Consider the following 25502-nt stretch of genomic DNA (forward strand, 5'->3'; position numbering starts at 1 on the left):
TCTGACCTCTGCAGGCCAGTACCCACCAACCCCACAGTTCCCCAGAGTTTTCTTAAGTGAGAGTAGTGGGAAATATTAGATAGAAGACTTTAGAGTGTGGAGATAAACACATAAAGGAGAGCCTTGAGAGGGTCTGGAACAGATTCCATCAGGTCCTGACAGTCTCTGCCCTAGGGTATTTATAGAAGTGCCAAGGGATGGAGCAAAAATTTTCCAAAGCTCAGGTAACGAAATGCAGCAAGAGGCAGTGAGAGCCTGGAATCAGTCCGGGGTAGCATGATTCTTTAAGTCTCCCCGGCATTTCCAGTCCTGAGCTTGACCAGCAAGCAGCCCTCTGACTCAGAACAGGCGGATGGATTCCACAGTGACAGCTCTGTGCCACCAGGGGGCTCTCGGTGTGCGGCATACAAATCCGTGGAAGCTAATCGGTAGGGGGCGCTGTCCGCCTGCAGGACGTTCCCCAAGCAGGCCAGAAAGACCAGTTGTATAACCCTCCGACAAGCACCCCATCCTTCTAACTTTATGTTTCATCTGCAAAAAATTCTGATTTCAGGACCATGATTTTCTGAGTCTCTGGGAAGACCTAGGAGGGAGAGCTGTGGATGAAAGCCATTTCGGGAGTAAAGGGATAAAAAGGAAGAAAAGGAAAGGGAAGAAGGGGAAGGAGCGGAGATCCACTCCAATCACCTCAGCTACTTGGAAGTATTGAGATCGAGGATTCCAAGATAAAGGCCACCCTGAGTAACTTATATCATCCTCCCCACCCCTACCCCCACACACCTCTGCCCCGTGCCGAGCCCTGTGGGGCTGAGGATGTGCCTCAGCAGTAAGGGGCTTGCCTAACACGAACAAGGCCCTGAGTTCGATTTTCCACCTCTCCCAAATAAAATAGAAACAAGACAGAAGACACCTCCATCAGAACTGCAACCCTGAGTTAGGAATGGTGGCGCTCACCTGTCATCCAGGCGGAGGTGAGCTACATAGGATGATGATCCTGTTTCAAACCTCAGTTTCTCCATCTAAAAATAAAATTAAAAACCAGCTCCACTGATTTCTACATTCTACAGTCCTTTTCTTCCTTTCTTTCCTTTTCTTTCCCCCATGGCATTTCAAGTAGTCAGGGTTCTAACCTTCCCCCAGCTCAGACATTAGCAGTGCCAGGGGACTTTTAAAATATTATGGCCCAGACACTCCCCTGCCTCCTCCCTGCAGGACAGAGGTAATTGGTCTGCAGTGGAGCAATGCTGCGAATCTTTTTTAAAAGCTCCCTGGGTGACTCTAATGTACTGCTGAGTTCAGAACCTCTGGCATCTAATTCCCCTGCTGGGAACTCTGCACACTGGTGAGTCCCTGTCCAATGTATCTCCTGTGTGGTAAAACAGGCTGGGCTGAATGCCAGGAGCAGGGCATTTGAAGGGCAGGGAGTGGGCCAGTCCCCCGTACACCCCAAAATAAAGCTTGCTTCAACTGGACAATCGTGAACTCCGTTTTTCCACCAGAGATTTAAATTTTCAGATTTAACATGGTGGGGCACGTCAAGAAGTCAATCAACTTGCAGGAGTTGATTCTCTCTTTCCATCATGTGGCTCCCAGAGTTCCAAATCAGCTCACCTGACTTGCATGGCGCAAGCCCCCCCTGCCCATGAAGCCATCTTGCTGGCCTTTATTTCATTTCTGAGATTGGGTCTCCTGTAGCCCAGACTGGCCTCAAACCTGATATGTAGTAGACACTGGCCTTGAACTTCTGACCCTCCTGCCTCCACCTTCTATGTGCTGGAGTTACAAGCATGCACCTCCATGCCTGTTTTGTGTAGTGCTGGGGATGGAACCCAGGGCTTCTGCAGGGACTCCGCCTGGTGAGCTGGAACCCATCCTCCACATAGCATTGAACCTGAGTGTGTCCATACTGAGAAGTGGCTGTAAACGGATTGTTGAGTCATTGGACGTGTGTGAACATGCATTTGTGATGAGGATACTTAGAAAATTCCCCAGGCTCTGTCAGAACAATGCTGAGGGTACCACACTCCAGAGAGGAAGCAAGGGTCCGCTGTGACCAAACTAATTCAGCTAGAGACATTTTTCTGCATTTTGTTATTCCACTTTCTGGGGATTTGTGGGTTTTTTAGGGAGTGTGTGTGTGTGTGTGTGTGTGTGTGTGTGTGTGTGTTTAAACCCTTGGGCAGGAAATTCAATCATCCTTTATTCTAACAGTCAAGAGAAGAAAGTTCCCTCCAATGATAGATTGTTTGGCTTTTCATGCCTCGGACAGGCTCAGCTGTGCTTTGTGTGGGCCCGAGTTGAGACTTTCCTGCAAACAGGCTTGGGTTTAAGAGAGACAGCTGACCTTGGGGTTTGTGGCAGTCAAAATTACCAAACTTGCTGAATTTGCCAAAGTCAGGGCTGTGAGACCTTCCAGAAATCACAAAGACAACCCCCCCCCCCCCCGGGGAGGGGGAGCAAAACCACATGAGATCAACTTAATTTCAGGGCTTGCAGTTCCTGGAACGCATGCAGGAAAACCCAGGTTTGGCGATGAGTCGGTTCAATAACTGAATGAAGGTCACAGTTAGTTACCTGTGTGCTGGGGCAACGGGAGGCTGATGCCACACTGTGTGGCTATGTGAGGCCTTCAGATGATACTGCACCAGGCCATTCATGTTGAGTTGAGCTGTCTTGTCTGGGTCCTGTCTTTAGAGCTGACAGAGATAGGTCCTTGCTATGTAGGTCAGGGGCACTGGCAGTTCACTACATAGCCTCAGTTGGTCCAAGCTCATGGTCCTCCAGCCTCCTTCTCCAAAGCATATACCCAGCCCTTGGGGTGATGCGGAGATTCTATGGCCATTACCAAGGTTATTAAGGTCAGAGGCCAGGTCAGGCAGCCCTACCAAGCCAGGTTTGGTCACTTACTTCAACAGGCCATTTAAGCAGACTAGTTAGAAAGAGAACGTAGAGAAGACATTTATCCAGTGTCCCACACTGAGAAGAAGGACAAAGAGACCCAGTGACCCCACCAAGTTCAGGGGCCTGACATGGGCTTTACATTTAAAGGCAAGAAGACTGGGTAAATAGGTTACTAGGTAAGAGAGTTTGCTCCACAAGCAGGTGGCCATGAGTGCGAATCCCCAGCACCCAAGAAACAAAGGCTGGACATACCTATTGCTTATAGGACTGTGGGAGGAGGGACAGGAGATTCTCTGGAGCTTGCTGGCTGTCAGCTGAGTTCCAAGTTCAGTGAGAGACTGTCTCAAGGGAAATCAGGTAGGGAATGGTAGAGCAGGACACTGGACATGGTCCTCTGAATCTCCAAATGCATGCACTGGCATGCCTGCATACACAGAGGTATACACACACACACACACACACACACACACACACACACACACACACACACGAGTTATGCATAGCTAGGCAGTTCTTGGTCAGGTGTGGTCCCTCCCATCCCTGTCGCTGGCCCATCTTTGCCTCATCTCCAAGTCTCTTCTGCACGGTGGCCTGACAATTTTCAGAAGTGTGTGAAATGTCTTCCCGGGAGACAAGCTCTCCCTCTGGCTGGCACTAGGCATCGGCCTTTTCCTTCTCTACCTTGACATACCCTGAGAAAATGCCAATTCACTGAGTCCATTGTTTCAATGGTCTGATAACCAAAGAGAGGGCATGTGTCTCTTTAGAGTACCTCCTGTCCTACTGGGAGGCTTACCCAGTTTCTACCTCTGTCTGCCTGGATGTGCTGAGTCTTTGTCTTCACCATGGTAAATCTGTGAACACAGAGAGGACACTAACAGCCTTAGGTTCCTCCCTGAGGGGGCACACAACGGTCAGGTGCAAGGTCTCCTGGAACTAGCCTGTTCACTCTCGGGGGATGGCGTTGCTTTTATTCCCACCATGCAGGCTCCCAAGGCTCCTGAATGCCTTCACGTGTTCTGCTCGCAAGGAGGAGGGATGACAATATATGGTGAGAATCTGTACAAGCCTCCAAGAGGGAGAAGGGAGGAAGATGTGGACAGTGGACAGACAGCAAAGTCGAAACACAAACTCTGAGGCTGAGGATGGGGCTCAGCTGGTAGAGTGCTCACCCGGCATTGGAGAAACCCCGAATCCCATCCCAGCATTCTATAAACCAGACTGGGTGGCCCGTGCTTATAATCACAGCACTACAGGCAGCGAGCAGAGGGGAGGTAACAGGAGAATTACAAGTTACAGATGATCTTCTGAGACTCTGTAGAGAATCTGTAGAGCTGCCCCAGGGCCACATGAGATCTTGTCGTCCCCCCCCCCCCCCCGCCCTCCCAAAAAATAAGCATAAACTGGGGACCGTGACACATGCCTACTAAATCCAGGACTGGGGAGGTAGGAGCAAGAGAATACCCTTGGCTACATAGCAAGTTCAAAGGCAGCCTGGACTACCTAAGACCCCATCTCTGTAAACAGATCAATGAAATAGACCCAAACCTTTCTGGTTGGTTGCAGTACCCTCTCGTCGTTACTTCCTACCCCGCCTTCTGCTTCCAGGTCTGCTATGGTGTGAAGAGGCTCTTCCACACACCGCTGCTGTCACGTGGATGTGGCACTCAAAAGACACAGGGCCAGGCGAAGATGGAGCCCTCTGAAACCAAGAGCTAAAACCAAACTCCCTCCCTGAGGTTGTCCGTCAGGTATTTTGGTGACATTGATGCCAAAGTCATCAACGCAAGGCCTGACTGGCTGTCCTTCCTCATCCTGTTTGGAATCTGGCTTCCTATATGCATGCACTCCACTCTCACCGTGTAAGCTCAGGCTGTCCTCCGTCACACGTCTCTCATGGATTCATGTCGTCTCTTCACACTGTGCCTGCCTTCCCTTCCCGGAAAGCTTGACTGTGGGTAGTCTGATATAACTTAGTGTTGCATGTGTCTGTGTGTGTCACACTCTCACCTTGGTTTGTGTGTGGTTAGAGGACACACTTCCAGGAGTCACTTCCCTCCTTCCACATGTCCATCCTGGGGATTGAACTCAGATCGTCAGGCTCGGCAGCAAGTGCTTTAACCCACAGAACCATCTCGCTGGCTCTCCACCCAATTCATCCAGACTACTTGACCACGGAGACCCAGGTATCCTATCTCCATTCTCCCCAGAGTGGAAATTACAGGTGTGCGCTGCTAAGTCCTCTTTTCTGTTTAGGTTCTGGGGATGGCTCAGGTCCTCATGTTTACACAAGCATTTGACTGCCTGAGTCACCTCCCCAGGCCCAAAGTTGTCTTAATTACTGTGTCTGCTCCGAAGCCGGGAGACCAGTCATATTTCCTACCATATGTTCCACCATCATTAATTTTCTGTATGCCAATCATTTCACTTCAGAGGCTCAACAGGCTCTGCCACCTTCTCCACCCGCTGCTTCTTAGGGATGTTCAGCTGTCACCAATGGGGCCCCAGGAACGAATCTCAAGACCCTTTGCAAATCAGATCATAAATAATGAACTGACTCTCTCATCAAAAGGGGGGAAAAAAGAACTTTTATTTTTTCTATTGCATAAATAATGGTAAATTAGACTCTTTTTTAAATAAGATTATATATTTACAGACAGGTTTAGTTACAGAAAACATCTGGTACATATATGGCAGTCATTTTCCCTTTATACAGTAAGATAACATGTTAATAATATCGCTTCATTGGATCACTTAAGTTGCATGCCAAGTTCATTTATATTAATATTTACATTTGATATAAAGATATTTTTTTTAATTTCACTAATCTGCTTTCTCACCACTTAATAGCAGAAAATCACCAACTAACACTAAATGAAGAAAACAAAACCAAACCAAAGAATGTAAATGAGGTAACGTGGGAAATTGAGATGCATGATTGACATCTGACTGGAACATTCTGGAAGGAGAGGCAAGAAGCTCCTGTTTAGAACAGTCTTTACCTGTGCTTCTGAGACACCCAGCATGTAGGGGTTCGAATCCCAGCCATTTACATATGTGCTTTGAGAGTAATGACCTGTCCCCACCCGTGGACCACAGCTCTCCCACACCTGGCTGGACCAGACTTTCAGAGTCTAAATGGATTCCATGAGCATTACCTTGCCTCTAGTCCTTGGACAATAAGCTTCTTCCTGAACTCAGAATTTGGGGAAGAGAAGTCAGCTCCATCCCTGAAGTCACTGGAGAAAGCTCCTTAAGGTTTCCTCAGAGTCCTTAATCTATGTGGACTTGGACCAGGAGCTGAGAGAGGGTACTTTTTCAACAGGTCTTTTCAGAAAAAGAACAATGGTGTTGCCTGTGAACATCAACGAGATCTCAGGCTGCTTGGGGAATTAGAAACTAAGAGCAAGAACTATGATTTTTATCATTCCCATTGTTCTGTTTAGGACACAAGATCTTACCCTGCAGCTCAGGTTGACCTGGAACTCCACATGTAACCCAGGCTACTCTCGAACTTGCCACAGACTTCCTGTCTCTGCCTCCCATGTTTTGGGTTTGCAGGTATATGCCACCACACCTGACTCAAACAGGCTAGGAGGTGGCATGAAGGAGGGTAAAGACGTGGGTACCTGGGAGCTGCGCCCTCCCTGCCTGTGTCTCTGTCAATGTTTGTAGCATTAGCTACAGCAGGCATCTGTGTCCAGTGCCAGTCTCTGGCCATCTAAAGAACAGCTTCAGATTGCTGGTCTTGCACCCTAGACTCGTCATCTGCTTCCCGACACTCGTTAGAGATGGGAGCTTTCTGCCTTCTGTAGAATTATGGACAATTCCAAGCCTGGGCCACATCCACTTGAACTACTTCAAAGTCCAGTGGCCAGGGGGAAAGTAAGATGGTAGTGGTAGGAAGAAAGCATGGGCATGGGCATCCTTTATTTGGGGAGTCTCCAGTTAAGCATCCTTAGATGGATTTAGGAAGCATCATTTTGGGGAATCTGGTTTTTGTTTCAACCTACAGACTCCTGAATTCAGATTCCATGTGACCCTCATCCAGGGGACCAAATCTCCTTCATTTTCAGGCTGGCCAAGACAAGGAGACACAAAAGCTCATCTTGATTCAGCAAGCTTTTGGGGAGGGAATAAACAAAGACATCTCTCACCTGTGTGGCATGTTGGCTGGGAACCAGCAGGTATAGTTTCCTTTACAAACAGTGGACACCAAAAGGAACACACAGCTGCCTCTTGGGGACTCACGTCACAAAACAAGCTACCGCCCCTGAAGGATGCCACACACAGGATGTCTCAACCTTCTCCCCTGGAGATGTATCTCGCCCTGGCTGCTAGCAGCAAGGATCCTATTTCTGGTTCCCTTCCCAAATGACAGTGCTGTATCTACTTTGGCTTTTCTACTATGCTTTCTGGCTCCTGTTCCCAGGTCTCAGAGCCTCGGGCAAAGCATGCTGGGGTTGGCAGGGATCAGCATCCACCCAGAGGAGGTACTTGCCTCCTATTGGAATCCACAGAGCTTGTGGCTAGGAACATGTTGATGGGCAGTGCCTGGCATTACATCCCTTGGATATTCCCAAAGTAGGCCAGGTATACAGGGTCCAGCATCTACCAGCCCTTTAAAAACTTTCTGTCAGGTCCAAGGATGGAGCAAACATCCCAGGTGAAATCTGCATTCTCTGAAATATTCTTTCCTAATTAGCCTGTACTTTCTGGAAAATTCTAGTCCCTGCCTCCTTTCAATTAGATACTCCATTCCCTATCCTTACTCCTCTGTGTGTTTGTGTGTGTGTGTGTGTGTGTGTGTGTGTGTGTGTTCACATGTAGCTCCGCCCAACTTGTTTTGTAGAAGAGGCTGACCTTGAACTCCTATTTCGAGTTCCTACACCTCCCAATTGCTGGGATTATAGGCATGCCCCATTACCCCTGCTTGCATAACTTCTAAAAGCATATAAAGAACTGTTTTGGAAGCCAAGACATCCCACCCGAGGAAAAGGTTGACACCAGATCACGGGAATCCTCAGTTGACAAACTAGCCAAGATAGAAGCTGGGCAAGTAATGCTGAGGTACAGGGGGCTGTTTTGTGCAACTGGAAAAAAACAAAACAAAAAAAAAAAAACCTGATTTTTCTTTCTGCTTTGAGTGGGAAGGAGTCTTATATTAGCTCACGCTAGCCCGGAACTCTGTATGTAGCCCAGGCTCGCCTTGAATTTAACTATTGACCTCAGACTGACCTTGAACTTGCTCCAAAATCCAGGCAGATGTTGAGCTTCAATCCTCCTGCCTCAGTTTGTCAAGCGCCAGGAATTACAAGCATGCTCTCCCACATCTGGCTGAATCAACCATTCTTTGTGGTACTTTAAGTACGAACCAATATTAAATATAAACCATTGGTGTTAATGCGAAGGTAATGCATTTGCAGTGAGCGTAGGATCCGAGGAGAAGGCGGCTTAGTTAGCTGGTACACCTGTCCCCTTCCTCCAAACCAACTGTGTGTGGCAAGGCCACAGAGCTGAGAACAGTCCCCTGAGTGTTAGTCAAAGTGCAGATGGAATGAAGCTAAGCAATTGTGACATTTACATGATCATGGGGATGGGGCCTGGGTGAGGTGGCCTAGCTTCTCTATTCTGTCCTGACTATAAATAATTCAAGTGAAAAACTGTAATGGCTGCATAGCTCTTCTATTTCAAATGGATTTTCACCTCATGGAGGAGGGGAGCCAGGGAATTAATGTGGAGGGGAGGAAAAATGGCCGTGAGTTCTGGACTCTCAGCCCTGTCGGGCATCCTGGAAGAGGCCAGTGGGGGGGGGGTACTGATCTGAAGTTGTTTGGGATGGATGCTTCCCAAGGAAATGGGGTTCTGTGGTCCTCCAGGTCATAGAAACAGTATGTGCCAAAGTCTAGAAGATTCATCGGAGCTCATCTGTATCATTATCATAGCATTATAGAAAAATAAGGACCCTTTTCACAAGAAGGTTCCAGACTCTCTGTGTATCTTAGGTAACAGGGTAGATAGGATAGTGGTGGACCTTTAGTGACATAATGCAGGAACATGACCTAATATGTGCTGAGGTACAAAACTTAGCACTTTCATCAAGGGCACGCAAGGGAATAGTTCCACATACGATGCACAGCCAGGCATGGCCAAGTCAACTCAACCCAGGAGGTACCCCCAGCGGTCACTGTGTTCATCTTCTGCCTCAACAGGGTCCCAGGAACACTACCAGTCTTAGATTCAAAAACAACGTACACAACACTCTTTGATTTATGACCTGAGTCTGGACTTGAGCCCATAGGAGGAGATTGTAATAAAAGCCAGCTGTTCCTCTCCCTGCGCTTAGATTTTACAATCACTTTGAGAGTCCACTGACTGGGACTATGAGGGATGCTCTCCTCAACACAGGCTGCCTTTCTTTTTTTGATTCCATTCTTTCAGATACCAGACCACTTGTCATGTAAACTTGGAGATAGGTGCAGGTATGGAAGATGCCTAGTAGATGTCCTGGTCTCTGTATATATGTCACCCAGAACTTCCTGCAATTACTGAGCTTGCCCAAGAACTCCTGAGAACCACAGTTCACCTAAGTTCCTATTACTGGCTTTCAGGAAGGAGAGTCTCAACAGGCAAGCAAGCAAATATTTTTAAAGATTGCAAGCTTAACATGTGTTTTTGCCTGCCAGCTGATGGAGGGTGGTTTTATTCCTCCTATATGTAGAGAATCTTGTTCTGGGAGGGGAGATAAAGGGTAGAGGTGAGGAGGCTACCCACACAGGGCTTATACTCCTTTGCTCCTGAGTTGGGGGAAGGACAAGTTTAAATACAATAGGAAAAGGTAGGGAAGCCATGCATACTCTTGGAGGTTAATTCCCCATCTCAGCAAGAGATGGATTCTGGGAGTCATAGTACAGGCAGGCCGGACCTAGAGGGTTCTTTAAGAAAGTGTTCCCTATGTTTGTACCTTGGCAAACTTGGGGTGGATGCAATGTTTCCATGGCAACCTCTTATAGACAGCACATGGAACTTGCACATGTTCTGGAAGCCATTGTTTAACAATTCCAGGGTGGAGTTCCGACCGGGGGATTCGGTCTACATCCAGGACAATGAGGGGACAGCTTGTTTGAAGGTTACAGGGTTCAGAATCAGCTTGTCTTTCTGTCACAGGTCAAATGCTGTCCAAGCGTCTTTCATTCATGGAGGTCTGGGGGTGTGGAGCTGAGCTGGTAGCAAGAATGTGCCAGTCACCCAGGCACCCCATGGCTGGGTAGCTTCTATCATGGATTCCTAAGTCCTGTCACAGGCAAGGCAACAAAGCGTGAGGCCCCTGCCTCTCCAAAGATGGTGCCTCAGCTGCACATGGATGGCTTTCTTTGAGCATGGAAGGCAGAACTTTCTGGAACCATCAGCCAACCAGCTCCTTCCCAGTTACTGTCATGAGGATGTTGGGTGGCCATGAACCTCAGGGTAGCATTTGCCTGAACAGACCTGGGACAGTAGGGCTGCCTGGAAAAGAAGCCCGACATCCTAAATATGTCAAAGACAGATAATACAAGCAAAGCAGCTAGAGGGCAGGCCACCTAAGCACACTCTCAGCCCCCTGAGTCTAAGGGACACCACTAAGACCTGGTTTCCTGCACTTCTGTATTCAGTCGCTGGGTGCTTCAGATGAGGAGGCTGCTGGGGGGGCTTAACTTCTGGGCCATCGGAGAGAATCTGATGGCTTCTTTCCTGTCGTTCCTTCTAGGCAATTGGGAAAGATGCATGAGTTTGGGGTTTTTTTGTTTGTTTGTTTTTTGTTTTTTTTTAAAGGAGGGGTTGCTTACACCTTTGTAGGGAGCAGGCTTTTTGTTTGTTTGTTTGTTTTTTAAGTCACATCTTGCTCATTGCTGAAGGAATCTAAACTCTTCCTCTCTGGAGGTCAGCCTCCTTCAGTATGGGGCAGACGTTGCAGGAAAGCAACATTTGAAGAAATCTTCATGTTCCGCATTGGTAGCTAATCTCAGCTGCGGCCTGGCATCTGCCCCCTTTGGGTCCTTAGAGTCCTGCCCTTCTGGGTGCATTCACCTGGTTTCTTCTGTCGGCTCCCAGGAGGGTGCAGGTTGGAGGTTCAAACGTTAGCAAACAAGAGGGAAGCATGCCGTTTCCAGCTATGCTTGCCTTCTCACACACATCCAGTAGAGAGAAGGTAACTGCCCCAGGAGGAGAAGGAGGGGGTGGGAAGTTGTGCAGTGTATTAATATTCTGTGTCTCTACCTGTTCTAGTTCAGGAGTCTGATCCTAAGGGGACCATGGTGACTCAGGGAAGAAACAGAAAGGGTAGGTTGGCAGAGGGCACCGTAAGAAAGGAAGGCAGGCTGCTGCCTGGATGTGCCAGACTCCAGGCAGTTTTATGAAGTGACTCTGTGTGCCCATGGGCTCTTGGAACCTCCCACCTGCTCTCTCTTTCCTATGCTATGGCTCAAACCTAGTGCTCTTGGCATACAGTCACACCCTACAGTGGGAAAGTATCTACAGCTGCCCTCCACACCACTGCATGGCGCACTGGTGGGGGTGTACTGGAGGAAGACCCTAGAAGGAGACCTTGTGTGATCCTGGGCTGAGAAGGCAGTAAGGACGGAGAAGAGAGGGAAAGCAGGCTAGAGGAATATGCATCGCACCAAAAAAAACAACAACAACAACAACAAAAAACAAAAACAAAAACAAAAAAACCCTACCTGGCTGGCTTCATGGAGAGAGAGAGAGAGAGAGAGAGAGCGAGCGAGAGCACTCGAGCACAAAGCTGCTGGCGCCTCAATGTGGCTGGAGAAAAGGGCAAGGAAGGAGGAAGGAGAATCAGGGAGCTTCCGGCTGAGATCCGAAGAAGCAGGAGCAGGACAATTTCACTACAGAAATAAAGACTCAGGCTCAGAAAAATACAAAGGGATTTTAGCACATCTATAGATGACAATCTATAGATGATAAGCAATCTGACTACTCACGCTCTAATTCATAGCGGATCTAGGAAAACTCAAAGAAAACAGACCCCTGACATTGAGTTCTGTGTTCAGGAGCCAAGCCTCTGTCCCATCAGCCATGCCCACTGACATCTCTCTCTCTCTTTTTAATGAGTCATTGGCACAATCTGAATATCATGAGCTATTAAGCAAAATACAGCACATTGATCCTTCTTTTCTGATCTGGGTTCTAGGTAGGTCTCTCTCTCTCTCTCTCTCTCTCTCTCTCTCTCTCTCTCTCTCTCTCTCTCTCCTCTCTCTCTCTATTGGGGAAAGACTTACTAAGAAAGTCCGAGATGAAGGGAGGGTTAGATGTACACCAGTCTTAACTTACAGATGTTGTCTAGTATGGTGACTCAGAGGGACACTGTTACTTTGGATGCCTGGGGTGTGGGCCTCCTCGCCAACAGGCTCAATCCTACCCCTACCCCGGCTGCTTCACCCTCAGCTCCCAGGAAGCAGAGATGGGTGTGAGCTGGAGGACAAGTTCCTGTCCAAAGTAAGCAATTAGGGAAGAACGGCATCACACAATGAAGACGTCTCTCGTCTGTCTATGTGTTTGGGTTACAGACACACCCAGGTTATGGATTTTTTTTCTTTTTCCTCTAATGGTGGCACAGGCAAGAAAGCTGGGAGCCAGGCTCTCTGCAGATTCCAAGATGCTGGTGCGGGATGGACTTCAGAAACAGAAAGCCGAGTGCCATGGAAACCAACTGAGAGCGCCCCAGCTCTACCAACAGGAGTCCTGTAGAAAAGGCATAAGAATAGAAGTGACAGCAAGGAGCTGCGCCCTGCTTAATGGCTTTCCCCCTCATGCCTGGGGGGGAGGGGTCTCCACGGGGTGGAGGAAGGAAGCCAGGGTGAGCTGGAAAGTTCCCTTTTCTGTAGCAACCCAGAAGTCAACCTCAGCGGGGAGTCTCTGTGGATTCCCTGGGTTAAAAAGAATTGGGGCATGGATGGAGGTGAGTGTTCTTCACACCTGTCTTTTCTTTCTCGCTCTCTGGTGCCACCACGATACCTGGATGGCTACTGGAATTCCCAGACGAAAAGAAAGCAGTATTTTTTTTTCCCCTTTGGAGTTGCTACTGGCGGTTGAAGCAATACTTGAGAACTCCTGGCTATTTATTGCATTGGGAGGAAACAAAACCATGAAAGCATTGAAGACAGCCCTTGAGTGTCCCTGCCAAGGAGATGGAGTTGATCCGTGACCCCGGGTTGCACTACAAACTTGAGTTCTTTACTAAACTGTACCAACGCCTGCATCCATCCAAAGGTCCAGATCTCCCGTGTGGAGGAACAGAGTCTGCCCGCGGGGGCATGCACATGCGCGGTGAGCTGGCAACGCGGTGTGGCTGGTGCGAGGCTGTTACTCCATGCCGCTCCGCAGGATCTGGTTGGCTGCGATCAGCATGACGCTTATGATGAAGGCCATGGCGAAGGCGCATATGAGGCTCTTGCGGACGCAGGTCTGTCGGTTTTGTTTCTGGGAATGAACTGGGGTCAGGGTGGAGAGGAGAGAGAACAGAGAGAAGTCTTGAGACAGGTTGTAAGTTTTCCACGCGGCACAGGCTGTGACTGATCTAATCAGCTCAGGTGATGGGTACTGTGGGACTCTTAGTAACTGCCGAGCAGAAACTTCTGGCGAAAGGTAGGAAATGGTAAAACATCTGTCTCCCGGAACTGTGGTCCGTGAGATGTTCAGAGAAAAGTTTAGACGTCTAGATAGAATGGAGCTACAGTGAGGTTCAGAGACAGAAATCTGTACCATCCCAGGACAAGTTTCAGAAAAGACACCATGCAGCCATTGTGAGCCCCTGTAACCAATACTAATGGAATGAGGTTTGAAAGCTTCCCCACATATTGCATGTGTGTGTATCTTGCTTGTACATGTGCCTACGAAAGACAGAGGACAGCCTTGGGTGCCATTTCTTGGGCATTGCCCACCATTTTTTTTTTTTTTTTTAGACAGAGACTCTTACCAGCTGGGAACTTGCCTAGTTCTAGGTTGGCTGTCCAGTGAACCCCAGTGATCCCACCTGCCTATGTACTTGCACATGCACACAACACACACATACATGCACAAGTACACTAAGAAGACTGGCAAAGCCAGGTGGGGTGGTACACTCCAGTCACACCAGCTACCTGAAGGCGGTCTGAAGAACTGCAAGTCTGAGGCATGATTTGGCTCCAGGGTGAGACTCTGTCTCAAAACACAACAACAAAGCATTCAAACGCAAACAAACGAACAGGGCTGGCAACATGGGTAAGGGAGCTTGCCATCAGACATGACCACCTGAGTTTGCTCCTTGAGACCCACATGGTAGAAGGGTGAAAACTGATGCCTCTGACCACCACAAGAGCGACACCCCGCATCCTCCCCAACACACACACACCGCTAACACAGTAAATAATGAACGTTTAAAAGAAGCAAATGGATAGAAGACTGGAAAGAGGAATGGATCAGTTAGGCCCCTCAAGAACATGAAGCCCAGTGTCACACTCCAGCGTCTCCCACCATGTTGGGACTCTCCTGAACCCTGTAGAAAGAACAGACTAGGAAGAAGGAACCAGGTCATGCTTTCAAAGGCAAGAAGAGCTTTCCCTGGGAGAAAGGGCCCTAGGGCTTGACACGGACTCTGAAAATTACTGTCAAGCCAGATTCACAGTGAGCCTGTGCCCCCAGCCACCCTTCTGGCTCCCTCTCCAATTTGCCGAGATTCTTTTTTTTTTTTTTCTTTTTTTTTGGCCAGACTTTCCTAAGTCTCATCTTGTTATCGTTAATCCTCCTGGAACACCAGGATTGTGCTTCCCTTGGGTGATTTAAGAGTATTTTTTGTGGTTCGATTCTCCACTTACTGATGAACTCTGGGTTTTAAGTTCTTAGCAGGGGGAGGAGATTTTGCTCGGTGTGGAGATGGGCTGCCTCTGGGAGTTGAAAAAAAAAAAAAGCCAACTCTTGGAGAGGACAAAGGAGATGGAGTTCAAGAAGAAAAGGATGGGGTGGGGTGTATAGCTCAGTTAGTGAAGTGCTTTCCTAGCATGCCCGAGACCCTGGCTTCCATCCCCAGCCTTGCAGCATTAAGTAAGGGTGGTGGTGTATGCTCGGGGACCCAGCACCCAGGAGGTGGAGACAGGCAGATCAGACGTTCAAGGTCATCCTTGGCTACAAAGCCAGGTCCAGCCCAGCCGGGTGAGACCCTATCTAAACAAACAACAAACCAGCAACAAGAAACGGAATGGAAATGTGCTCGTGGCTTGTTGAGGACCAGCTAACGTATTCTTGGCCTGTACCTTTGTAGAGACAGTCCTGTCAGAACTCCATTCTGAGGGTTTGCGGGAAGGTTCAGCAACAAAAAATGCTATGTCTGACCTGGGGGGGGGGTGGGGGGGGGGGGAAGCGTTCACCTTTCTTTTCGGAAGCAAGGTGACAGGTGACAGACAGGCTTTTTATCCACTGGGTTAAGGTGTGGCTATGAAATGTCCCCTACAGGCTGATGTATGTGAACATGTGGCCCCCTGTTGGTGGTGCTGTCTGGGGACACTTCCAGAGATGGGACTGAGTCACTATGGGGGAGGTGGAAATTGAGGATTATACACAGCCACACTTCCTGTCATGGGCCCCCCATTTCCTGATCCTGGCCTACGTAAGCAGGGTCTTCACGCAGGCAGGGATGAGCTGCCTCCATCCCAACCCCCACGCAGCTGATGGACTGTATTAAACTACGAGACCAAATAAATCTTCCCTCCCTTGACTGCCGTCTTGGGAGGATTTGGTCACACAGATGAGAAAGGTGAAGAGCAAATCCCAGCAGGGTCCCTTCCACTTTGATCTCCGAATCCTTCAAAGCACGGGGAAGGGAGAGATAAGAAGGGCCCTGGAATCCAGACAGGCATGTCCAACCTTTTGACATTGTGAAACAATGCTGTCCTCTATAAAGTTCACACTAGACAACTGTGCTATTCTTTTTCATTTCTTTTTTCTTTTTTTTTTTAAATCACATGCCCAAACAATACAATGCTTTAACTAACTTTACAGTTTTGTGTTGGGCTGTATCAACTGCAAGCCGGGCATGCCAAAGTTAGACCGATGTCCGATAAGCTGAGGAGACCTTCTAGAACATTCTGAGGCCATAGTAACTTGGAAACAGAACTGAATTGAAGCCTGTAAGTCCAACTTAGTACAGGGTGCAAGATTGTTTTGCAACGAATCTGGACATCTACAGAGAACAGAAATTGTATGGTAAAGCAAAAATAGAATGTCTTTTGTGGCTGAACCCAACACTCAATTTCCTTGGGCCTCAGTTTCCCTATCTATTAAATGGGGGTAATAAGAGTCAACTTGGGAAGAGACTTAAAGACAGAGAACTTCAAGGATATCACTTGTGCTCAATTCACGCTGACTCTCCCCATTAAAAACCCAAGTTTGTTTGTTTATTTCGTATGTGTGGGCATGCATGTGTGTGCAAGTGTGCAAACAACCACCCTGGGTGTCTTTCCTCAGGTGCCACCCATCTTCTTGTTGAGAAAGGCACTTGCCACTTAGGCTAGACTAACTAGCCAGCATGCTGAAGTCGTTGCCTCTGCAGCATTGGGGTTACAGGTGTACGCCCACCATGCCTTGCTTCGTTCTGGGGATGGAATTTACACTTGCAAGGCAGATACTTTATAGACTGAGCCATCTCCTGAGCCCTAGAATTCATGTCCATTTATCGAACATCCTCAGTGAGTTGGTTACTGTGTTTACATTACGTGTGTAGTGCACACAGACTTGGATCTCATACAGGCTGGGTGTGGTGTCTTTCAATAGATGCAGGGCCTCCATCGTCAAGCAGCACAGGCCAAGGGCATTTGACAAATAACAGAGATAGGATTTGAACCCATGGTTTGCTCTGCCTTCCAAGTTCAAAACCTCTGCGCATACATCTCCCCACCCCCCACACACACCTTCTACTTGCTGACAGCGAAGAGATGTCAAACACTTGGTGTGGTTGGCAGGAGCCTGAGCAGGACTTGATTTATTTTCTTGAGACTCTCTTAAGGTCTGTCACTGGCAATTTTATATTTGCATTGCATTTTATTGCATCAAATAAATACGATTTATTCTTAGTGTATATTCCTTTCTTGTTGAGTCCTGGGCATTGAACCTAGAGCCTCGTGTATGCTGGAGAAGTGCACTATCACTGAGCTACAGTCCCATCCCCAATTCTTTAATTTTTTTCCTTGTGACTGTTGTTTTGGAGACAGTATCTTACTATGTAGCCCAGGATGTCCTTCAGCTTGCAGCAACTGAGGCCAGAGGCTGTCACAGCCTTCCAGACTGTCTGGAATTTAGGCATGAGGCACCATGGTATGTTTATTTATTTACCTATTTTGTTTTATTTGTGTGTATGCCTGTGTATACCTTATGGTTGTGGGTTCCCAAGGTGGCCAGAAGAGGGCACCAGATCCCCTAGAGCTGGAGTTACAGGAAGCAGCGAGCCACTCAGTGTGGGTGCTGGGAACTGAATGCTGGTCCTTTGCAAGAGCAACATGTGCTCTTAACCACTGAGCTGTCTCCCCAGCCCTTTACTTTATAGCTGTACTTACTAAACTTGCTGTGTCCCCAGCAGGCTTTGAGCTCACAATGTCTCTCAGGCTGGCACTTAGGAGCTCTGAGAAAGTCTAAACTGAACCTCAGTTTCTCTTTCTGTAAAAGGAATTAACAATAGGAGCTCCAGGTACTGAAAGAATTAATTCAGAAGCTGGGAACGTGGTTCATTCCATAAAGTGTGAGTCACACAAAGATGAGGACCTGGACTGAATCACCAAAACCTAGGTAAACAGTTGAGCTCCATGTTCACATGCCTGAACTCCCAGTGCTGGGGAGGCAGAGATAGGTGGATCCCCAGGGCTCACCAATCAGTCAGTCTAGCTGAATTGCTGAGCTCCAGGCTAGTGAGAGAAACCCCCATCTCTATAAAGGTGAAAATGAAATCTTAGGTTGACCTCTGGCCCACACACATGGATGAAACTTAAAAATAATAAAATAGGCTGAGCAGTGGTAGCGCACACCTTTAATCCCAGCACTCAGGAGGCAGAGCCAGGCCGATATGTGAGTTTGAGGCCAGCCTGCGCCACAGAGTGAGATCCAGGACAGCCAGAACTACACAGAGAAACCTTGTCTCAAAAAACTAAAATAAATAAATAAAATAAAATAAATAATAAAGAAGCAAAACCAAATCACGACAAAGATTAATGAGGTGTCCCAACTGAAATCTATGCCCCACCATAAATTGCTAGAGAAACACCAGCCTGCCTGTCCATCTCCCCTGGGGCCAGAGGAAATGCCTGCTTGTTTATTCTCCCATTCTGCAGCTTCCAGGTGCAGAGCTGAGCACACCTCAGATGTTCCCAGGTCTCCTTGGAGCTTCTTATGGTCTTCAATTCTTCCTGAACCACCGCTAGGCTCAACTTCCCATTGCACTGCTTAGTATGCGGCACCACTCCCTGCAACTCGCCCTGTGCTGGCTGCCATCCAGGGGGTCGGGAGTTGCAGGCTCCTGCTGCCCTACTCATCTGGAAACACCACATCTCCCTCCTGATCCTTTCTTGCTGACTTCCCCTCATCTCTTCCCCTCTCTTCTCCTCCCTGCCTCCCCTCCTCCCCTCCTCCTCTTCTTCCCTCCCTCTTCTCTCCCCTCCTCCCCTCCCTCTTCTCTCCTCCTCTCCCCTCCCCTCCCCTCCCCTCCTCTCTCTTCTTCTCTTCCCTTTCCTCTTTCTTACCCTCCCCTCCCTTCTCCCATTTTCCTGTAGTGCTGGGCTGTTGAACCTGGGGCCCCACACATCTAAAGCACACTCTCTGCTTCCCAGCTCCATCCTTTACTTTAATAACCCAACTCTTAATATCGACTCATTGTTAATCTAGCTACACAGTTCACGTATCAGGAATAAGACACTTCTAAAGTTGTATAACCATCATCTCTGTTTAACACAGGAACATTTCCATCACCCTAAGAAGACATGCAGTGTGCATTAACAGCATTTATCATTCTCCTCTGTCCCCAGCCCGAGGCAACCACTGACCTTTCTAGTCCGATGGATCTGCCCGCTCCACATGTTGCATGGATAAAATTGCAGCATGTGGTACTCTTATGTCTCCTGCTGTTCACTTCACACACTGGAGGTTTGTTTGTGGGGTGGGTTGCATCAGCATTTCATTTTTTAAAATTTTGAGACAGGGTCTCATGGAGCCTAGGTTGACCTCATACTCACTATGCAGCCAAGGATGACCTTGAACTCCTGATCCTCATGCATTACAGGCATGTATCACCATGCCTGGCATCATCTCATTTCTTTCTACTGATTAATAATATGACATAATACATTTTTTATAAGTTGATTACTTAAGGGCATTTGGATGGTTCTGATTTTTGTCTATTATGAACATTTTTATACATGGGGTTTTGTGTGTGCTTGTGTATGTGTGTGTGCAGATATATATGTGTATAGGTGCTTTCTATTTGAAGATGTGTGCATGTGTTCACATGCACAAGGAAGTTCCAAGTTAATTTGATCTCTTGGAAAACCTTTTAATTCACTGACCCATCTCCACAACCCCCATGTACATATTTTTGGGTAGCCATGCCTTCTGAGTTCCCTTGGTTATAAACTTGGGCATCGGATGGCTGTTTTATATATTAATCTCATGTTTAATCTTAGAGGAGTTGGCTCTGTCAGGGGTTGTCCCATTATAGATTGCTTTTCTGTCCATCTTCCCATTATATTGGCTCTGGGATTCTTATCTTGGAGACAGCAATCTGCATAGACGATGACACAGGGCCAGCTGGGCACCTGTGGGTCCAGTGAGTTTGTAATCCCTTTGCTTCAGTGTGGATGCTGGCAACTGGGCTGCCTGTCTGTAGAGGTGATGGCTTGGGAGTGAGGTGAGCCGACTCACGCTTCTGGTGCTCATCTTCCACACTAGCATTTCCAGTAGGAACTCTGAGTTCCAGGAATGGGTAAAGGAAGTGGTTGAAACCACTTCCAGCTCTGGTGATCCTCAGGAGGAGCCAGGGCCAGCCATCCAGTTTGGAAGCTATAATTGCTTCCAGATCCCTTAGGTCGGATACTTGATGAAACTCCTGTGGTTTGAATAGATGTCCCTCATGGGCGCATGTGTTTGAACATGTGGCCCCCAGCAGGTGGAGCTCTTTCAATTTGGGGGAAATTGTGGAACCTCCTTCAGGAGGGGGAGACTTACAGGAGGAAGTGGGTACTGGTAGGAGGGGACATGAGGTTTGGAAGCCAAGCCCCACTTCCTGTCCACTCTCTACGTCTCAGCCTATCAAGATGTGAGGTGTCTCAGATACAGGCTCCTACTAACATGACTGCCCCCCCATCATGCCTTCCCCACCATGCTGAACCATGCCTCTTCAAACTATGAGATAAAATAAGTTGTTTCTTGTCAAATGTTTGGTCATAGCATTGAAGTGTGTGTGTGTGTGTGTGTGTGTGTGTGTGTGTGTGTGTGTGTGTATGTGTGTGTGTGTATGTGTATACTACATGTGCACATGGAAGCACACAGGGGCCAGAGGAGGGCATCTGATCCCTCAGAGCTGGAGTTGCAGGTGTGCCTATGAAGCCCAACTTGTTGCTTTGGTCCTAGGACCTAAGCTCCAGTCCTCAAGATCCTGCAACAAGCACTCTTAACCACTGAGCTATATCACTCCAGCCCAGAAAGGGGAATATATATATAAACACATCTTGATGATATTAGGTGCCATCACCAGATGAGACCTGTGGGTGCTGATAGAGGACGGAGCTGTAGGTTTGAGAAGGAGCCCTTTTGGGGATGATGAGTTCTGGAAGGGGGAATTGTGTTAGCTTCCGAGCTTGGCCAAACATGAAGCCAATAGAGAGGAAAGGAGAAGACAGAGACAGGGAAGCAGAATCGAGGATGAAGGAGGAGGAGGGAGAAGGGGAAAGAGAATGAGTATTGAGGAGAGGAAAGATAGGAAGAGGTGGAGGAGGAGGGAGGGGAGTTGTTTTGTATGCTTATCAAAAACAATTTTCTGGCTCTCTGGTATCTTAGAATCTCTACAGGTTCTCAGAAAATTTTTCTGCAAGGTTGTAGAAAACCTAGCGAGTCCCCACACAGAACAAAAACTCCTTAAGTTCCAACTATGTCCTAATCGGTTTTCAAAAGCCGCCTTCTAGCTTTCCACAAGCTACCAGCCTCAGCTCCACACTGACCTCCTTCACAAGCCAAAGACTTGGGTTTTATTTCCGGAAAATCCCCAGGCAGGCCAGCTAGAAGCAGATGGCATGGGTGACATCTTGTGCCCTCTTCATTTGGATGGCCCCAAAGAATCCATAATGAATTCCCAGGTGACCAGGCAGCTTGCATGATCCAGGTGAGCACTTGATGACCTGACAGGAACATTGTGACTTCAGAAAAGATGACTGCTCTGGTGACCTTGGCTTTGACTACAGGATTCTCTCTGACCTTCCATGGTGCCTCAGCATGTTTTTATCTAAGTATAGCTACCATTGTAAAATCCTTGAACTGAATAGATAAGGAAAAAACAAAACCCTGAGAGGCCAAATGGCATGAGGGACCACACAGCATGTTACATGTCTCACCAGTGTGACTGTGCTGGCTAATATCAATTATCACCTTGACTGGATCTCCAGTGAGCCAGCAGGCAAACCTCTGGGCACACAGTGGGAGATGGTCTTGATTAGGTTAATTAAGGTGAGAGGAGCCCTGAAAGTGGGCGGTGCCATTCCCTTGGCTTGGATTTGCATGAAGAGGGGAAAGCTAGGAGACCAGGGGCATCCATCACTCCTTGCTTCCTAACTGCAGGTATAATGTGTCCAGCTGCCTCATGCCTCTGTTGCCTGGGCTTCCTCAACATGGTGGACTATAGCCTGGAACAGTGAGCCCAACATACCCTTTCTCCCTTATGTAGTTTGGGTCAGAATATTTTAATCACAGGGACAGGAAAATTAACCAAGACAGTGGTCAAGTGCCTGACAGAAAGAAAGGAAGAAAGATTAATATTGGCTCATGGATTCAGAGATTTCAGTCCACAATCTTTGGGTCCCACATGCCTGGGCAAAAGATTATGGTGTAAGAAGTAATGGCAGAAGAGAGCTGTTCACATCACATCAGAGCTGACTAGGAAGCCCAGAGTGAGACAGGAAGTGGCCAGAGATCATAGACTCCCAAGGACCCAACCCCAGTGACACTTCCTTCAGGTCACCCCACTTCAGGTATGATGTCCCACACTATAAACTTTCCAGAACCCCCAAAATAGCATCACCATATGGGGACCAGTGTTAAAATCATGAGTCTAAGCTAGGCAGTGGTGGCACACACCTTTCATTGGAGCACTGTGAGTTCAAGGCTAGCCTGGTATAGGAAGGAAGTTCCAGAACAGCCAAGGTTACACAAAGAAACTCTGTCTCAAAAAAACAAAAAACACAAAAAACACAAAAAACAAAACAAAACAAAACAAACAAAAAAAAAACCCCAGAACCAATGAATGAGTGAATGAATAAGTAAAAGTAAATAAATAATAAAAAAATCATGAGTCTATGTGACATTCGTATCCAAGCCATATCACAGTCAGGAGAGAGCCATATCTGAGTACTCCAGAGAGCTACCTTCCTTGACTTTGCCCCTCTTTAATCAGATGGAGACTCCCCAGGTGCAAAGACATTCAGCCATCTCTTTCCCAGAAACAATGATTTCCCAGTGTCCTGGTCTCTTCTGTTGCTATGACAGATGTCTTCAAGCGAAAGCAACTTAGGGAAGCAAGGGTCTATGTTTGCCTCACAATCCCAAGTGATAGGCCAGGGCCATGAGGAGGTCCAGGCAGGAACCGGAAACCTTGTATCCAGGGTGAGAGCAGAGAGAGAAAGCACATGGGTCCTCGCTTGTCTATTCCCAGCCAGCTTTCTCCTCTGCTTTACAGTTCAAGACTCTGTGCCCCAGGAATGATGCTGCTCACAGTGGCTGTGCTCTTCTCATACCAGCTGGCATCATGAAGACAATTGCCCCCCCCCCCCCCCCAGACAACCGGACCTAGACAACCCCACCTTGAGGACCTCCTCTCGGGAAACTGTAGGTTGTGACAAGTTCCCAGTTAAAAACTAACCATCAGCCGTTGGAGAGACGGCGCAGCAGTTTAAGAATGTATACTTCTGCAGAGACTCCAGTTTGGTATCCAGCAACCACATCAGGTAGCTGCCTGTAACTCCAGGGGACCAGTTGCCCTCTTCTGGCTTCCAAAAGCACTATACTTATGGGCACATATACACACAGATACACACATCATTGGGAGATAAAAAACAAAATATTTTTAAAAAGCTAACCATCACACCCAGGTGGTGAATTTTACTTTACTTCCCTTTCCTGCACCCATTATTAGAATGTATAGGGAAATTCTAAAAGGGAGGGACTCCTGTTAGTGTGTAGGGACCATGTGTCTTCAGAGGCTCACGCTCACACAGTCTTGCTGTTCTTCTCGACTTGACTTCCAGATATAACATGCTTTCACAGGCAGTGAGATAGAAAATGGAAAACAATAATGGAATGCTCCTTCCTAGGGACCTTTTGAAATGGCTCCAGCAAAGGACCTATAGTGACAAATGAAGAAACCAGGGGACTGGGGAGATGGCATGGTCAGAAAAGTGCATGCTTAGGGAGCATGAAGCCCTGAATTCAGATCCCCTAAGACTTCACGTCAAAAGCCAAGCATGGCAGCACGCGTCTGCCATCCCAGTGTTGAAGAGAGACACAGCAGGATCTCTGGGGTTGCTTGCCAGCCAGGGTGGCTGAATGGATGAACTTCATAAGAGACTCTGACTCAGAACATAAGGTGGATAGTCACATGATGTCACTATCTGGCTTCCACATACACACATGCGCATGCACAACTCCGTGTCTCCGTGGTGCACATCCCCCCCCCATGCCTGATGGACACCCAAACACAGATAGCATACACACACACACACACACACACACACACACACACACACACACAGACACAGAGACACAGAGACACAGAGAGAGAGACAGACAGACAGACACTAAGCTGGGGATAATGGTGGCACTTGCCTTTAATTCTGGCATTCAGGAGGCAGATCACTATAAATCCAAGGCCAGCCTGGTCTACAGGCCAATTAGGCCTACATAATGAGGACCTTTAACTATAGATAGATATAGATATAGAACTATAGATCATATACTTTAAAAAATAAAAGTTAACCGTTATGGCACATTCTTGTAATGTTAGCACTGGGCAGGCAGAGACAGGAGGATCCCTGTGACTCACCTAGCTGAATTGATGAGTTCCATGTGAATGTAAGAGACCCTGTCTCAAAAACTAAGGTGAATTCTATTGTAACAATAGCCAAGGTTTACCCTGGCCTCCACAGATCTATATGCATGCACACACACACACACACACACACACACACACACACACACACACACACCTTCACACATACAAGCATACACATATATACATAAACTTAAAAAAAATAGAGTAAATGGAGTCTGGTAGTACAAATGGTAATATCAGCTGCTAGGGAGGGGGAGGCAGGCAGTTCTCAAGTTTAAGGCATCCCTGAACTATAGTGAACTTCCTGCCATCCTGGGCAGCTTAACAAGACCCTGTCTCAAAAAGTAAAGGGATGGGTCAGAGAGATGTCTCAGTGGGTGAAGGTGCTTGCCGCCAAAGCTGACAACCTGAGCTGCATTTCTGAGTCTCATGTGGCAGAAGGACAGATGTGTGTGTGTGTGTGTGTGTGTGTGTGTGTGTGTGTGTGTGTATGCATAAGCTGTCCTCCAACTCTGCATGTTCAACACTTTGTATGTGCCATCCCACCCAACTCCCACCTGTACACACACACACACACACACACACACACACACACACACACACACACTAAATTAACATTAAACAAAGGGAAAGGAGAGCCGAGAGTGTGTAGCTCAGTGGAAAAGCACTTGCCTAGCACGCATGGGACCTCAGGTTCACCCTCCCACCTCAGTACTGCAAAAGTACTATTAATTCATTAATGAATTAACCTCTAAGAAGTCTCAGCACCGAGTATTTAAAAGAAATCTGCTGATGGCTAACTATGGTATTTTAATGTAATGACAGCATGTCAATTTCCCTCTATTCATTAGCACAGCTATTTTCTTCTAAATTAATTTTTTTAGTTGAGAGAGAGAGAGAGAGAGAGTGTGTGTGTGTGTGTATATGTTTGTGTGTGTGTGTGTGTGTGTGAGAGAGAGAGAGAGAGAGAGTGTGTGTGTGTGTATGTGTGTGTGTGTGTGTGTGTGTGTGAGAGAGAGAGAGAGAGAGAGAGAGAGAGAGAGAGAGAGAGAGAGAGAGAGATGGGAGTGCAGGTGCCCTCAGAGTCTATAGGAGGGCATTGGATCCACTAGAGCTGGAAGTACAGGTGGTCGTGATGTGACTGATGTGGGTGTTGGGACCCAAACTTGGGTCCTTTGCAAGAACCCTATGTGTTCGTAGCCACTGGGCCACCTCTCCAGCCCCCGAAACAGTTGATTTTCAAAGTCTGGAAAAGGGATAGAATTATTTAGCTTCC

General features: G+C 47.7%; 1 protein-coding gene across 4 annotated transcripts in view; it reads right to left on the minus strand.

Annotated features, from left to right (window-relative positions):
* Positions 1-11613: 11613 nt before the first annotated feature.
* Positions 11614-25502, minus strand: part of Caln1 (calneuron 1) — a 449719-nt gene continuing 435830 nt past the window's right edge. For all 4 annotated transcript variants that reach the window (XM_036171756.1, XM_036171759.1, XM_036171757.1 and 1 more), the window contains one exon: positions 11614-13391. In XM_036171756.1, coding sequence (XP_036027649.1) covers positions 13264-13391 — 128 coding nt within the window. In that variant the 3' untranslated portion in view covers positions 11614-13263. The remainder of the gene's footprint in view (positions 13392-25502) is intronic.

This window comes from Onychomys torridus, chromosome 22, assembly GCF_903995425.1.
Source record: "Onychomys torridus chromosome 22, mOncTor1.1, whole genome shotgun sequence".
Lineage (NCBI taxonomy): Eukaryota > Metazoa > Chordata > Mammalia > Rodentia > Cricetidae > Onychomys > Onychomys torridus.